General features: G+C 43.1%; 1 protein-coding gene across 1 annotated transcript in view; it reads right to left on the reverse strand.

Moving 5' to 3' along the window:
* Positions 1-15,522, reverse strand: part of SASH1 (SAM and SH3 domain containing 1) — a 317,210-nt gene extending 301,688 nt beyond the window's left edge. The window contains exon 1 of the mRNA XM_019526897.1: positions 15,502-15,522. Coding sequence (XP_019382442.1) covers positions 15,502-15,504 — 3 coding nt within the window. The 5' untranslated portion in view covers positions 15,505-15,522. The remainder of the gene's footprint in view (positions 1-15,501) is intronic.
* Positions 15,523-16,076: the final 554 nt, after the last annotated feature.

Here is a 16,076-nt window from a genome sequence, read left to right on the forward strand (position 1 = left end):
CCATGCCCTCCACCCACTGCTACCACCAGCACACCTAGCCCCACTGGCAGGGCACTCTGGGCCTATCTGACCCACGCCCAGCAGTACCAGAATATATGCACAGGTGGGGTCTCGCTGGAGACTGCCAGAGCGCACTGGACTGGGTGGATGGACTGGGGCCACAGGTGGATGGGGAGCAGCATCTGGGAGTGCAGTGGGTGGTTGGGGCCAAGGCTGGGACCATGGGGCAATGACAGCATGGGGCTGGGGCCTAGGGCAGAGTCATGATCTGCTCCCAGCACATCCCTGTGACAGGTAGCAGGTCCCTATGGAACTGCTGCCTGTTGCAGAGTTGTGCGGGGAGTGGATCGCAGCTCTGCCATAGGCCCCAGTCCCTAGCCCCAAGCTGTCATCACCCTGCAGTCCCAGTCCCTGCCCACCTGCTCCCACCAGCTAAGATTAATTGGCATCTCCCTGGGCCACCACCCCTGCCCTCCAGCCCTCAAGAGCTCAGAAAAACTCCTACAGTGGTCCTTCAGCCCTAATAACTGTCTTTTATGATAAAAGATATCATAAAAAAAACTTGTCTGTTTTAGCACCTTCATATAGCTGGTTTGATGGCAATGCATATGCTTTTGCAAGGTTATTGCTTTGGTATCTGATCTCCAATTTCTTCAGTCAATATCACTGGCAAATGCTTCACAATGGCTGAAGAGCTCTAGCTTGCCAGTCTTATTTCCAGGATCTGACTTCTGAGAGGCATTGCTCTGCACCTCTTGTTTGCTGGGAGTGATGTTCAGGTATGTGCTTGTGTGACATTAGCGTTTCAGTATCTGTCTCACTGGGTGCAAAGTTATGTGCAGTGTTTTGCTCTAACTTGCTGGGCTGCAGCAAATGCATAAGCTTTGGGAGGTTACTCATTCAGTATTTCTTGTTTGTCAGGCTGATGTCAAGGCAGAGACTTCTGTGAGTTGCCAGGCTAGACAGTTTTAGCATTCTGTGCTGCTAACTGAGAGACAGCCTGCCGTGCAAGTTACTGGCTCAATATCAGTATGTACTGGTCCCGGGCTGCTTTACTACTCCATCCAGGAAGAGCATAGATCATTTGCAGATGCCTCCTCAGCCTGTCAAAGGGTGTTTGTGCCCGAAAGCTTGCTAAGAAGAATTTTTCCAACTTTTTGAGCTGGTTTAATAAAAGATATTGGATTTACCCAAAGAACCTTGCCTACCTATGTCCTTAGACCAACACAGCTACAACCTACACCCCTTGCTCAATATCACTAACTTGCTGGGTTCTAAATATGGACCTCTGTTTCATAGTTGGTAGTGTTGGAAGGGACCTGAGCAGATCATCAAGTCTGACAGGCAGGAAAGAGTACAGGTGTACATCGAGCCTCCTCTTAAAGACCCCCAGGGTAGGAGCCAGCACCACTTCTCTTGGAAGTTGGTTACAGATCCTAGCCGCCCTGACTGTGAAGTAGCGCCTCCTGATATCCAGCCTGAATCTGCTCCCCACCAGCTTATGGCCGTTGTTCTTTGTCACTCCCGGTAGTGCTCGGGGAAACAGGGACTCCCATTGCCCACTGGTCTCCCAGTTTATAGACAGCCACCAGATTCCCTCTCAGCCTTCTCTTGTGGAGGCTGAACAGGTTCAGGTCCCGTAGCCTCTCCTCATAGGGCCTGCCCTGCTGCCCCCTGACCATGCGAGTGGCCCTCCTCTGGACCCTCTCCATGGTGTCTACATCCCTCCTGAAGTACGGCACCCAGAACTGGATGCAGTACTCCAGCTGGAGAACTTCTTTTACTAGTACTTCTTACTAAGTGGGCAGATGTAACCTAAGCATGGGTAGGAAGGCAGCCAAGCAAGGGTTTAAGCCTACTTTTGAAGTCTGAAGGCGAGATTTTGTTTGGCTGTTTAGATTCTTTTAAAATAACACCAAAACCAACCAAACAAAGCCTCCCCCCCTCAAAAAAAAACCCAACAAAAAACTAAAAAACCCCAAACCCCAGTCTTTACTGACAGCCCCTTAGGTATCCTGCCATAGTTAATTTCCTCTGTGTATGAAGTTCACTGGCTCATTGCTTTACCAAAAAAGGGAGTTTATAAGACCGAATTCCCACCTCAGATCCCTACGAACTGAGAGCTGGACTGTGAGGGGATGGGAGAGGCGAAAGGGAAACAGGAGCAGGAAGGGTCTTGATGTCTGATATTAATGGCTTCACATCAAGCCACCAGCTCAGATATCATTTTTGCTCACTGAGTAATTTAGTGGCTTTTGATCGGTGAATGAAGTTCTGCACAAGAGCCAGGTTAGCCCTCAGTGACAACCCGGAGGTAATCAGAGCTGTTCACAGAATTATGCTGAGATGGATAATAACATAGATCCTCTGCCTGATATGGCTGGCAGCTGGAAAGAACAAGGCAGGAAACAAGGGTCTGTGAGTTCCTCTCTTTTGGCTTGTGTGATCCTTTGTCACCCTGATGGAGTAGACTTGGCAGGCAAAAGCAGCTCAAAAACTTAGATTTATGTTACACAGAGCAATTTTTTTGTTGATGTCAGTTTTCTGCATTGATTTTTCTCCCATGCAGTTTCCAAGTTTAAACTGGGTAGAACTGCATTGATCAAACAAAGCTGATGTAATTGGTCTTTTCTGGTGAATCAGAGACAGGCGGAAAATGGTGCCTGTCACTACTATTTATTTTTTTTAAGAAACTCTCTTGCAGCAAATTCCCATCTGGGTTGGTATAAGGATATTTCCAGGAATCCCATTTACCTTCAAGGGGCACGGTGGAATTGATACTGAAGAGTGTCTCTACAAGTAACTCCCACTCTGGCTACCATGAGCTGACTAGCCGCTCTCATAACTGGATAGAACCAACTATATCCCATAGGTCTAACACTGCTAATGTCTTTTTTGTTAGTAGCAGGGACCATGCTTTATAGTAGGTAAAAATTATATTCTGATACCTACCTGTGCCTGGATTCAGCCCCTGCTGAAGTAATTAGCATCATAATTTACTGTGCAGAATAGTAACAACCAAACACTTATCTCTGGATGGCTATGGATTTGTTACTGTATTAATGGGAGCCATGTAAACAAATGGTGTCCTTTCCCAAGAGGCACCCTAGTTGGGGGTTAGAGGGAGCATCTACATGTTCAAGTAATGCGAAGCAATAAACTCTGAAGTTTATTGCTTTGGAATTGATTGCTCCTGGGAGCACTGTTTGAATGTGCACCTGGGACTGCAGCACACTGAGCTGGGTTGGAGCAGTCCCAGCTTGCAGGGGACCCTGGAGGTCAGACTGCCAGCCTGGGGCTGCTCCTCCCGGCTCAGTGTGCTGCAGAGGGGCTGGCTGGGGCACAAGGGTGCTTCAGTGTGGGGCTAGCTGGAAGACAGCCCCCGCACTGAAGCACTCTTGTGCCCCAGCCAGCCCCCCCACCAGTGTCTACACATGCTGAGTAATAAAAAACTGCACAGCAAGATACTACTTGTATTTACAAGGACTATCCTGCTGCCAAGTTAATTAATTTGCTGCAGCCTAATTGCCCTGCATGTGTAGATGCAAGACATTTACTGCAGAGCGAGTTAATCAACTTTGCTATAAATGTCTCTGTAGACATGCCCAGAATGTCTTGATTGCTTACTGCCATGTCAGGAACGATTCAAATTGGAACAGGGACATAGTAAGGCTAGCTAGGAAGAAAGGAGACTGGAACCTCTCTTACGAGAGAACTAAATGAGTTTGGCTTGTTTAGCCTGGCAAAACAAAGGCTGAAAGGGGATACAGTTCTATTTTTAAGTACAGTGGTCTCCAAAGCGGGGTGCATGCACCCCAGGGGGTGTGCAAGATGATCCATTGGGGTGCGGGAAGAAAATATTAGAACTTCTATTTACATGTATATTTATATAAATATACATATATTGGGGGTGCATGCTCGAAATTTTTTTACTGATAGGGGTGCGCGAATATAAATATATATATATTGGGGGTGCGTGCTCAAAAATTTTTTACTGATAGGGGTGCGCAATCAAAAAAGTTTGGAGACCACTGTTTAAGTACACAAGGGGAAGAAACACTAGGGAGGAAAAAAAACCCTATCAGCTAAAGGACAATATTGGCCCCCAAACACCTATATATAAACTGATAAATTCAGGCCGGAAGAAATGTGTTAATTTGAACAGTGACATTCTACAACAGACTTCCAATAGGGCTTAGAGTGGCAAAATGTTAATTACTTTTAAATATGAGCTTTTAAATATCATTGAAGTGATTATATTACAGGCTACCTGCAAAAGACTGGACCTGACGAACCAGGAAGTCTCTTTCAGTTCTGTGTTTCTTCTGCAATTGTGGACCTGACATGTGAAAAATTACCATTGACAGAGAAGTATATATAGCTATATTTAAAAGACGTTAAAATGACAGAAAGGTAGTATACCTACACACTACATATGCAACCATCCAGTTTAATTCTAAAACATTCCAATGATAAGGTAATGTCCGAAACACATTTCACAGTAATGCCAAACAGTGTTGAAAGGGGGCCATCTCTTCTATAGTCACAGACATCTTTCAAAATGTTCCTGAGTAGGAAGAAATCCACTGGGTCTTATTTGCCAATGGAGCTTCATGAGAGACAAAGTGCCGAGTGCACTAAACCTGCAATTCTTTTTGCTAATGAGCATCGTTAGATTATTGTGTGACAGGGAGTCTATGCACTGGGAATATCACCCCTAAACATTTCAGCCTCTCTGGAATTTGCTTCTGTGAGATAAGACCTAATGAATACAATGCTCCAATTGTCTAACCTATTGTGAAAGGGCAGGCGCATGAACAACTCGGTGTAAATACGAAAGAACAATGGCTCCAGAGACCTGCTGACAGGTGCAGAAATGACAGAGGTTGAAATGTCATTTCCAATCACAGCCCTGTAGTTAAAGGCCAGGTACGCAGACCAATTCTATAATATCGTGAAGTTGTTCTCTTGCTGCTGACAGGAGTGTGAGTGACATTGATGAATCACCTGTATTAAAACATGTGATTAAAAAAATGCAGCTATCCATAGGAATGGCCAACAGAGGACTGAGGAGAAACAAAAGGACCCCCTTCTGCTCCACACACAACTGACAGGAATTAGAAATTAGTGATACCAGTGGTCAGGAGATAAGAACATAATGGAACAGCATATTTGATTGTGAGTTATAAAACTCTAAACTTTATGTATATCTTCAACATAGATGATGAAGTAAACTACATTTTAAACCTCCAACGCCTCATATTTCACTTCCCATTTATGCTGTTTCATATTTGGAGGGTGAACCAAAACCTCCTTATTTTAAGAGTGTGGTGATTATGTCTTGTTTGATACTAAAAGTAGACTCTGTTTTTCATTCCTTTAGGAACACTAATGGGACTTCACCTTCCTGCAATGGTCAGGCTGTGGACGGACAAAACAATTTTACCATTTTAAAGGGGGACTTGCTGCTTATGAACATGCTTCAGCTGATCCAGGGTAACTGTTTCATCTGTCTGGCCCTATGCTTCTGTAAAACTAGAGATGCATACATTGCAACATAACAGCTGCTAAATTACTGCAGCTTATTGAAGGGAAGAGTGGGCAGTTGAGCAGATAGAATAAAACAGCTCAAACCCTGTCAGTCCCTATCAAACAACTGATACATTGTTTCATCTGTCCATGTCCTCAGGGTTTGTGGTGGAGGGATCAAGCAGAAAGCAGTCACCATAAGGAAGCTATCAAAGTTCATACATGTCTGTGCAGCTTCTGAAAGCTCCACTCCAGTAGCTGTGCTGGCAAGACATATAGTGCACCCTCAGCACCAGCCATTCACAGGACAGAGGTAGCCAGCAGAAAGTGCAGGTATGTGTTCACCTGCTCTGTCTTAGATACCAGGTAGTGGCAGAAGCCTCCTTTCACTCACACAGTTTACATTACACTGCCAGGAGGATGAAGGGCTGCTGGGAGCGGAAAGTGTGCACACTCACTGAACTTGAGTTCTCCTGGCAAAACTAGAGTGTAGAACCAGACTGCAGGCTGCTTCATCATAGAAAATGAGGGTCAGAAGGGATCTCAGGAGGTCATTTATCCAACCCCCTGCTCAAAGCAGGACCATTCCCAACTAGATCATCCCAGCCAAGGCTTTGTCTAGCTGGGTCTTAAAAAACTCCAAGGATGGAGATTCCACATCCACCTCTCTGGGTAACCTGTTCCAGTGTTTTACTACCCTCCTTGTGAGAAAGATTTTCCTTATATCTAAACGAAACTTCCCTTGCTGCAACTTGAGACCATTGCTCCTTGTTCTGTCATCTGCCACCACCGAGAACAGTCCAGCTCCATCCCCTTTGGAACCTCCTCAGAAGTCACGTGCTCCATCCCCCTAAGCATTTCTGTTGCCCTTTGCTGGAGGCTCTCTAATTTGTCTACATCCTTCCTGTAGTGGAGGGGTCAAAACTGGACACAGTACTCCAGATGTGGCCTCACCATGCTGAACAGAGGGGAAGAATCACTTCCCTCCATCTGCTGGCAATGCTCCTATAGTGGACAGTCCGTATTTCAGCCAGTAATAAAGAACAGAGACTTACCCTCACCCAAACTTGAGACGAGCACGCTGTATATTGAAAGCAAATGACTGACAGGATGTCAACTGGTAATTAGGATATTTGGAATACACCTGTGGACATCAGCTCTGTCATTCACCACCTACAGCTTAAGGAAATTCATTCTTGCCTCCTGCAGCAGCTGCTACTGTTTGGATTGTGAATAGTAATAAGCCATATGGTGCTGAACAGAAAAAAAAATTCAGTCTCACGTGGACAAATATTATCATTGCAAAGCATAAACGCATCAATATATATGTCTTTTTCTGAAGAAGTATACATCTTTCAGCTGAACTTCAAGAAAATTTCCCTCTTCCAGATGAACAAATTGCCTATCAGGCTTGCAATGAAATATTCAGAAATTGAAAGAATTACTAGGGACTAAATTAATGAGTGACAGCCATGAACAGTACTGCTTTTGTCAGCTCTCAAGCCCCACTGTAGCAGGACAAAAAAGCAGCATAAAAATACGAAAGTAGTAAAAAGGCAGTAAACAGATGATAAAAGAAGGTTCTCTTCTCATAGCAGTATGTGGACTCCCATTTAACAATCTTTGCCATAAAGCAACTTGGCTTACAGTCTCATTCACTACCAAGAAAGCAAGAGGAACACCTGGAAATGGATCACACGTTTGTGTCTGTGCCTGAGTATACCAACAGGCCAATATCAACCAAAACGTAGGTAGCAACTTGGTTGTGGGAAAAGGGCTTGCAATGAGAGGTCCTGAAGTCACACACCAGCAACTCTTCCAGAAGGCAATAGTGGCCAGCACTTCTAGAAGTTCCTTAGCATTTACATTTAGCAGGATCAAGCCCAGAGAGCTAGGGAGGAAGGGAACCGTTGCGTCCACTTCATGAGGTCTCTGCACAAAAAACCTTGCCTTTCCCCTTTAACTCTGGGGTACTGTGAGCTTCTCATCCTTGCAGTGCAATATTATTTTGACTTTGATCTATGAGTTCTGTAATACTTTACAGGACTCTATATTAAAACCTATCAGCATTTTCATACATACTATCAGTAAGGCAGATCTTTTTTACTTTCCCACTTTAATTAAAAAGGGAGGGATGATCCTTTTCCATTGTTCATTATCTGTCTGAAGTCAACACTCATGAGTTATTTGATTTTTTTTTCAATGGGAGGTTTCTCGAACCATATCCCAGTACTGATGCCACAGTTAGAGAACAGACATCAACAGCAACTACCTGCCCATCCTTTCATTGTTGTCCAGCTTTTATTCCAGGGAACTCTTGGAGGAACAAAAATTGTTTTTATGAGAAGGGATCTCTCTTTTTTTTGCACCACTGATCCTGACTGGCAGCCCAACAGTTTTCCAAACTTACAAAAGTTTTATTAGTAGGATGTACTGGTAGCTGCTTTTGCAGTGAATGAAACACTTGAGCAAAAAAGAGTATAGGGCACTTTCTTGAGCCCAAAAGTTAGATCATTATCATCCAGTGAATGAAGATAGTGATGTTTTCTTATGAATAAATGTTTCTTAGTGAATTATTGATTAGAGGCTACCAGCAGTGGCATAAAAAAGCAGAGTTGGTACTTGGGGCAAACCTGGTGGGGAAGGAGGAGCTGGGGATGCAGTTGCAAGAAGGTAGTGGGAGAAAAGCGTGTGGCTTCTGAGGGTGGGGAGAGGGGCATAGGAACTCCTAAACAGTCCCCAGTTGAGCTGCTGCTGCTTCCACTGCTGTATGCTCTCCTGACCTTGGCTGTTGCTCTTAAAGCAGAAGCAGCTGTGCTGGCGAAGACCTGGCACAGTCATTGAGCGTGGGTTGGAGCTACGTGACAGACATAAAGTAGCAGGGGAGGGTTGCCAGACTGATTAAACAGCCTGGTGTGACCTAAGTAATCAGGGAATTACATTTACATCTCAAAACAGAAGACTGGGATACCTGAGAAGAGACAGAATACTGAATGCACGGGAGTTGTGTGGGGCTGGGGCTACCCTTGCAGTCCACTACAGCCCACTAAAACTCATAAAGTGGTCCTCTAGCTGAGAAAATTGTCCACTGCTGACTTACACATACACACATGCACGCACGCATGCATGCACACGCACACGTACATGCACATGCACACACACCTTTTACTAGCTGAATTCCACAGAATACTTCCTAATGTGGTTTAAGCTATTTGACATTTAGATTCAGCCAGGTCAAGCCATATAGAAGGCAAGAGTAGGAAAACTCAATGGGAAAATGTGCAGGAAGACATGCAAACATTGCAAATGCACTCTTCTTTCAGGTTTCCCCTTGTGCAGTACTTGCCTTAACTCTGTGTTAAACTGCTTTTGCCCCCACATATACATGAAAGGTTTACCCAGACCTCAAACCATGGATCTGGGGCTCGTAAGCAGCCCAGAAACTTCACAACCACCACCCCAGCAAGCATTTGGAGAGGACAGAAAATGAGCAGAAACATAGCTTCCTCTTACCCCATGCCACACACACTAGCTGCACTAGCAGGATGGCTACACAGTGGAAATTGATAGGTACCCTTTTCAAGGGCAGCAATAAGTTACTTCCTCCATTTCCTACTGTAAGATGAGTGTGCCCAGAGAGGGAGTGTGGGATTCAGAGTAAGGCCAGAACAAACCATTCAATCATTTAGTTTGAACTCCTGTGCAATACAGGCCACTGGAATTTAACCCACCAGTTTCCTCTATTTTGAGTCCAATAGTTTGAGTCTAACCACAGGACATTTTCCAGAAGGGCAGCCAAATTTTCATATGAAGACATTAAGAAATGGAGAATCCTCAACTTCTTTTGCCAATTTGTCCTAGTGGCTAATCACCCTTATTTTAACAAATTTAAGCTGTCTGTAGCCTCTCCAATTTTTCAACAACCTTTCAAAAAATGTCGACATGAAAACTGGACGCTGTATTCCACAACTGTCTCTATGTATTCCAGTATCCAATCATTTATGTGCTACTCCTTATTCAGGGCTGCAGCTAAATGCCAGCATCTCACTTTCAATATATATGAACCTAGATTAAATGTTTCAACATTCCTCCTCTAGTGTTCCTACCATCTAAGAGCCGATTTAAATAGATTACAGCTCTTTGTTACATCTTTGGATTCCACCTGGCAGCAATCCCGATGCATGATATATGGTGTAACTTGCCAAAAGATCCCTGCCTAGGTCTCCACAGAAAGTTTCTACAGCAAGAACAGTGACATGCCTTGTTGTCCACATGACTGGGGGCAAAAATAAAGCAGCAGCAATTGAGGAATTGCTTGTAGTTACCTATAGGCATGGATGAGCTCAAACGCTTTTATGAAAGGATGACTCTTGGAGAGCTGAAAATAAAGAAATCCTGTAAATTATCTGGGCCTATCAAAAGGAATAAAACATCCACCTATGCATGCACCATTTGAAGTGGGAAGACTAGGGCATTTCCAAACAAGCAATTCTGAAGGCTTATATATATGTCTCTTAAAGGAGTTTTGTTACTTCCTGTCAACAGATTATTGTCTACATGTTGACCTGGTAAATGCCAAACAACGAATTATTGCTGAAAGTTATCTCAGGTGGAGATTGAGAGGCAGGCTTCTGCCATACATTTACACAGTGGACAAACCAGTGCAATCTCTTTTCCCCAGAATTCCTCTACCTGTTTCTCTCCCTCTTCCACATAAATCATTTAAAGTTTGATGATATTAAGAAAATGATGGTATTAAATATTTTAATTGGTTTAATGTTTAATTCTACAATAGCTTACTGGTTTAGAAAGTATCAGCCCTCAATAACACTGTTTTCAATTCATCTGCATAAAAGATGCAGGACAAATAACACCCACAAAAGCTGCCTTGTTGGTCTCTGCCAGTATTTCTTTCTGCCTGTGGGAGACCAGCAGTTGATAGATGGTAGGCCTCTCTGCCAAGATTACAAGTGTCAGAATCAGTGTGACACATCCAGTAAGAATGCTGGTCAATCAAGCATCACATTTCACAAAGCCATCAAATACCAACAACACAGTCACAAACTTAGGCTGGGCTTGGACCTAAAGAAGTATAAGCTCTGTTACTATTACAGTAATGTATGAACATCCATAAAACTCTGCTGTTTTCATATAAATATGTCTATTAATTCAAGTCAGCATGATTGGAGAGATACCAATTTCTTCATAGTAGTTTGGAAATTGAACTTGTAGTTGAACAAAACTTAAATCTCAGGAAATCTGGAAATTCTTAAATAAAGTTAAAATCAGTCCAATTTGCCCAATCACAGTTCTATAGCTGAGCTAGCCTGGGTGCTAGAAATGGCATAGCCACATTAGGCTGGAACTCGGCCTGGAGTAATAAAACTTGCTTCTCAGTTTTATTTCTCTAGGAGGGCTAATAGTATGGACAGAGAACTGAGCTAACATGATTATATTGCTTCCTGTTCTCAAAACTAGCTGGTTCAGAGCTCTGATACCTCTACACAGGACTGAACTGTGCTGTATATACTTGCCTCATTGAAATAGGAACCACCCCTTTTTGTGTGTTAATGTATCCACATGCTACCCAGAACCATAGATTCCCCCCTATAACTGGGTTTCTAAGAGCTAGTGATATGGGAATAATAATTTTACGTAAGTTTTACATCATCCTACACTGCCTTTCAGGAAAGGGACATAAAATTACAGTATCACAGCATTTTTTGTACATTTGAGATGTGACCTGACCCTATTGATTACCTTAGTATGGTCGGGATGTCCTGAATTACTTTCTCAATACTAGCCAGACTTCAAATTCCATACACACACTGAAAATCAAGTTTCTATTTCCAGCCTGATCAGTGGCCTGGAGCCCTACAACTGAGGGCACAGACAGAAGTGACCATTTTTGTCCGATTTAGCCACAGAAAGTAGTCTATAGATGTGACAAAACACAAGTTCACAGCTGCAAAAAGCTTTAAAAAATGGCTGATCGGGTGAAAATCTGACCCTCCATTGCATGAGGTATCAGATAAAGATGTTTCAAAATGTAGTATATTCTGTAACTTGCGTCTCCTGTCGTTGTTTTCAGAATGGGAGTGGGGAAAGGGAGTGGAGGGAGTTCAGTATGGAGTTTTTTCAGCCCCACCCTCCAGGGTGGGGTGGGTGTTTAGGAGCTGTCTTGAGATGGGGGTGCTCCACTTCACCCATCCCACACTTCAGCACCAGCCTGGGAGCCCCAAGAATGACCTCCCTCCACTGCTTTTGCCCCTCCCATTCTGAAAATGAGCACTGGCAGAGAGCCCTGGCCACTGCTATGGGAACCTGGCTGCAGGCTCCTAGCCCGCAGCTCGAATACCCTCCCCCTGGAACCAACAGTGAACTTCTGTTTGGTCTGGGGCAACGTTGTAACTCAGAACGCTTTGCAGAAATTGTCCTCAATTACAACTGAGAGCTGCACTTCTGTCTGCACCCCGTGGAACCTTACAGACTTACTTCAGAGTCTGCTATACCTAATGTATGCTGTGTTTAACAAAAATGGCACTATTATAATTCCTATTGACACCATGCTGACTTGTTCATCTCAAGGCAACTATCTTGGTTCTCTGCTAGGTAATGAAGGATAACCTATAACGAAGTGGATTCTGGAACACTGCAGAGGTGTAACTGGCCAGTCCCACACTCTGAACAATGGCAGCACACACTGTAGGGGCAATGGCCTATGGCTTGCTGCTGCAGGAAACATCACCTCTATTATTTGGCACCAACATAAATTGAGCAGTCATTTAAACTGATTTCTGGAAGCAAAAAAAGGAGGTGACATCTCCCTCCCACAGCAGTGAATCTGCATCCGCTGCTCTTGCACTGTGCACTGCCACTCCTGGTCTGTCTTCCCTAGACCTACCATCTCTTTTTCCTGAAAAGAAGGCACAGCGTATGGGGGTAGTGATAGGAAATGGAAGGGTGAAACACCCCTCAGCTCCATTCTGCAACCCTCCACCCCCTTAAGCAGCATCTGGAGCCCATGTCCCCCATTCACCTTTCCATCATTACAGTACTGGATCATAGTGAGATTTCTAGATTTCCTGAAGTGCAGGGGTTCTGTTTTCTTTCTGTGCCATTTCCTAATATTCCTTTTTTAAAATAAAATTCCCCGCCTCTAAACTGCATGTTCTAAAAATGTACAGCTTCAACTACCTTTAAAAATGATCTTTATCTCAAAATGTCATTTCTTTCAAAGCAAATGATTACCAGGTTTATTCCATTCTTTTTTGAGGCAGTATTTTAAAATAATAATTTCCTTTCAAGTGCAATTGTAGAAAAGAATGAAGAAACATTACATTGCTTCACATACTGACATTCTGCGAGCAGGAAATGATAGGTTTCTGAGGAGGACACAGAAGCTTGGCTTCTAAGGAGACAAAACACCCCATGGGGTGAAAATTTTGACTACAGCTTCTGTGCAGCATTTAAGCCCAAGACTTGGTTCCACTGGTTCTCTTTGCTCCTAGCAGAGCTTTTATAAAGCAAACTGTAAAGTTTACGAAATACCTAGAAGTTGCTGACTTTTTAACATTGGTAGAAAAGCAGCTAGGTCTACTTACTAGATTTCTGTAGTAATAACTAACAACTGTGTAAAACAAGGCCTTGTTTAGAAACAAGCTTGCACTGAAATAATAGCAAGTAGTTTACTGTGGTATTTCAGTGCAAGTAGGAGGATTTCTGAGCATGTGAGGAGCAAATGAGGAACTGTGATAATGGGTAGGTACGTGGGTTCACCTACAAGAACTGCTACAGAATCAGGGTATGGTGGTGCCACAGGTAGGCTGCTTCATTCATGAACCTACTGTTGTGAGATCGTGATCACCGTACAAATAATTTTGTACGAAATGAAAAATCTGATGTCGGAGGCTTGCTGAATACTTCTTGTTGGGTATTGATTTATAATCAACAACTCAGATTAACAAAATACCCCCATTTCTAGCATGTAAGTTAGAGTCCAAAGCTGTTAGTTACTTTCTAATTAAAGAATATAATAAAAAATAAGATAAAATAATAAGAATAATAACAAAGCAAAATGTTTCTTTCACTCATTTTGTGTTTGCATAGGCAGTTATATTTCAGTCGTCCTTTCCCGAGAGCGATGTAAGGCTGCTCACAATCAAACTCAGCTCAAATGGCCAACAGGTGTCATTAAAGAAAAGAACCCATCAGGTTATATTTAATAAAAATACCCTGCCATTTTATTCAAGGATCTCAAGTAGTGATGGATTCTGAATCACAGCAGTCCTCTGAGGTACAGATAAATTACATGTATATTACAGATAAGGAAGTTGAGGTTCAGTCAGCCTTGATACCCTATTCCTTTAGTATGGGTAAGAAAGTACAGCAAAAGCTGGTCCAGTGTTATTTACCTAACCTCACATAGTTGGTGGCAGACCTGAGACGAGAAGCCATATTTCTTGGTTGCAGGCCTCATGCTTTAACCTTCTGCCTCACTAAAACCACTGTCATTCTTAAACTACTGTGGAACCCTCCCCTTGTCAATATTTCATTTCATCGGGGCAAGTGAGCTGCTTCCAACGCTCTAGGGCACTTACACAAGTGATCGGAAGGCACTTCTGATTGGGCTGTAACTTTTGCGCTTTACACAAAGCGCTTAAAGCTACAGCATGTTCAGACTTCACAGACGTTTGGTGATTGTGCTTGGACTTCCAGGCATTGGCCAAGGCTAGGAGGCAGGGGGCACTGTCGCATACCTCCCAGCATAGTCTGCAAGCTCCCCAGGCTGCTGAAGAGTGCCAAGAAGGTGCTAGCTGTAGCCCCACTCCCAGGCTGTCAGCCCCACTCCCAGGCTCCCAGCCCCGCCTCCTCCCTCTGGCCTGGGGGTGGAGCTGGCCTTGTGCTGGGGCAGGCAGAGGAGACAAGCTTTGCTTGCCCTAGGCTAGAGCAAAGCCCTGTGCAAAGGTGCATGGGATGCAAGCAGGATCGTCTGAAAGTTAGCCACTGCATTGAACCCCACAGGTTCGCTAAGGCACTGTGACCTAAAGCACCTTCATCTGATAGCTGATTTAATGAGGGTTAAATTTTCGCACAATCTGCCATTCTAAAAGCGCTCTGTAGCCCTTAACATTTGTTATGTTACAGTGTAGAGTGTTTTCGGTGGCCTCATTGCATGAAGAAGTAATTTTTGTAAGCACCCCTTAATTACCATCAGCAACCAGAGAATGGACAAGTATGGCTTACATGCCCTGACCTGCAGGTATTGCATATTCATGTCCCCATTGATTAGTGCCTATAACTATTTCTGAACTTTACGGTCCATCTGTCACACACAAAGTCTATACAATTAGATTTAAAGAATCTCCTTGGCTAAAGCAATAACACACTGACTGAGAAGCCATTTGTGTCTTAGTGGTGAAAAAAACAAAAACAAATGGCAATTTTAGCTATTTCCAGTGTAGAAATAGCACTGTAGAAAGAATTTTAAGAGGTGGAATCATACTCCATCATTTAACAAGCTTTCCTTCCATCCAAAAGAAAATCAGTTTTTTCCCTCAAACACTGGAAATCAAATGAAAGCATTCAAATTTCTTAAAATTAAAGGTAACAAAACCAAAAAAGAATTTTGAAAATTCTAGCTTATTCTATTTAAAAAGCAGCCACATAGACAAAATACATCTGTTTCACTCACTGTGCATTCCATTTGCAGAGGAAGTCAATGTATTTAACAGTGCATCTGGTTATTGTCTCTCAACATCAAAAGAGAATTTACATTTGGTTTTCTCATGGAACAGCAGTAGCAAGAGTAGCTATTACTGACATTACTGAGTCCATTGTGCAGCCAATGCATTCTGGTTTTTTGTTTTAAGCTTGCAGTCTTAATGCCAACATCACTTTCAACAAATTTTCAAAACCTGTTGGCTAAAAAGTACAGCAGAATAATCTTTCACCCACTGCTTTTGTACTCACCATGATGTTATCTCCAAACTCAGCTTCTTTTGCAAACTGCTCCATAGTGAACAGATATTTTAAATAGCCTTCCTCATTACCTTCCTAGTCAAAGGCATCATTCCAACCTCTTCAATCACTGAGCATAAAAAAGAAAATATTGTATTCGGAGCTGAGTACAGTCTCTTGTGTTCTTCTGATTCAAGGAGACTGTAGCAAAGGAGTTGTTAGCAAGAGAGCTGGGTAGTGGCAGCTTACTTATGATTCAAAAGTTAAGTATGTCTCAGTCAACTGAATGCTTGCACAATATATAATAATAGAACTCAAGAAATTATACGTGTTCTCTAACATTACCATTTATAAATCTTCAACTCAAGTTACCATGTATGACTCTGCCACACCTCAAAAAGTGACATGCCAAATACAACCTTCCAATGGGTGCTGCATTCAGCCAAAAGAAAGCAAGTTTGAGCCAGAAGCTTGTCTTTATAAGTATCTGAAGTCTCTGAGGTGTATGAAATTACATAATATATAAAGAACATAAGTGTGGGCTTGTGTGTTATGCACATAAATAAAAAAGTAACTTCAATTCATTG

This window comes from Gavialis gangeticus, unplaced genomic scaffold, assembly GCF_001723915.1.
Source record: "Gavialis gangeticus isolate Ggan-Ray unplaced genomic scaffold, GavGan_comp1, whole genome shotgun sequence".
In the NCBI taxonomy this organism is placed as follows: domain Eukaryota; kingdom Metazoa; phylum Chordata; order Crocodylia; family Gavialidae; genus Gavialis; species Gavialis gangeticus.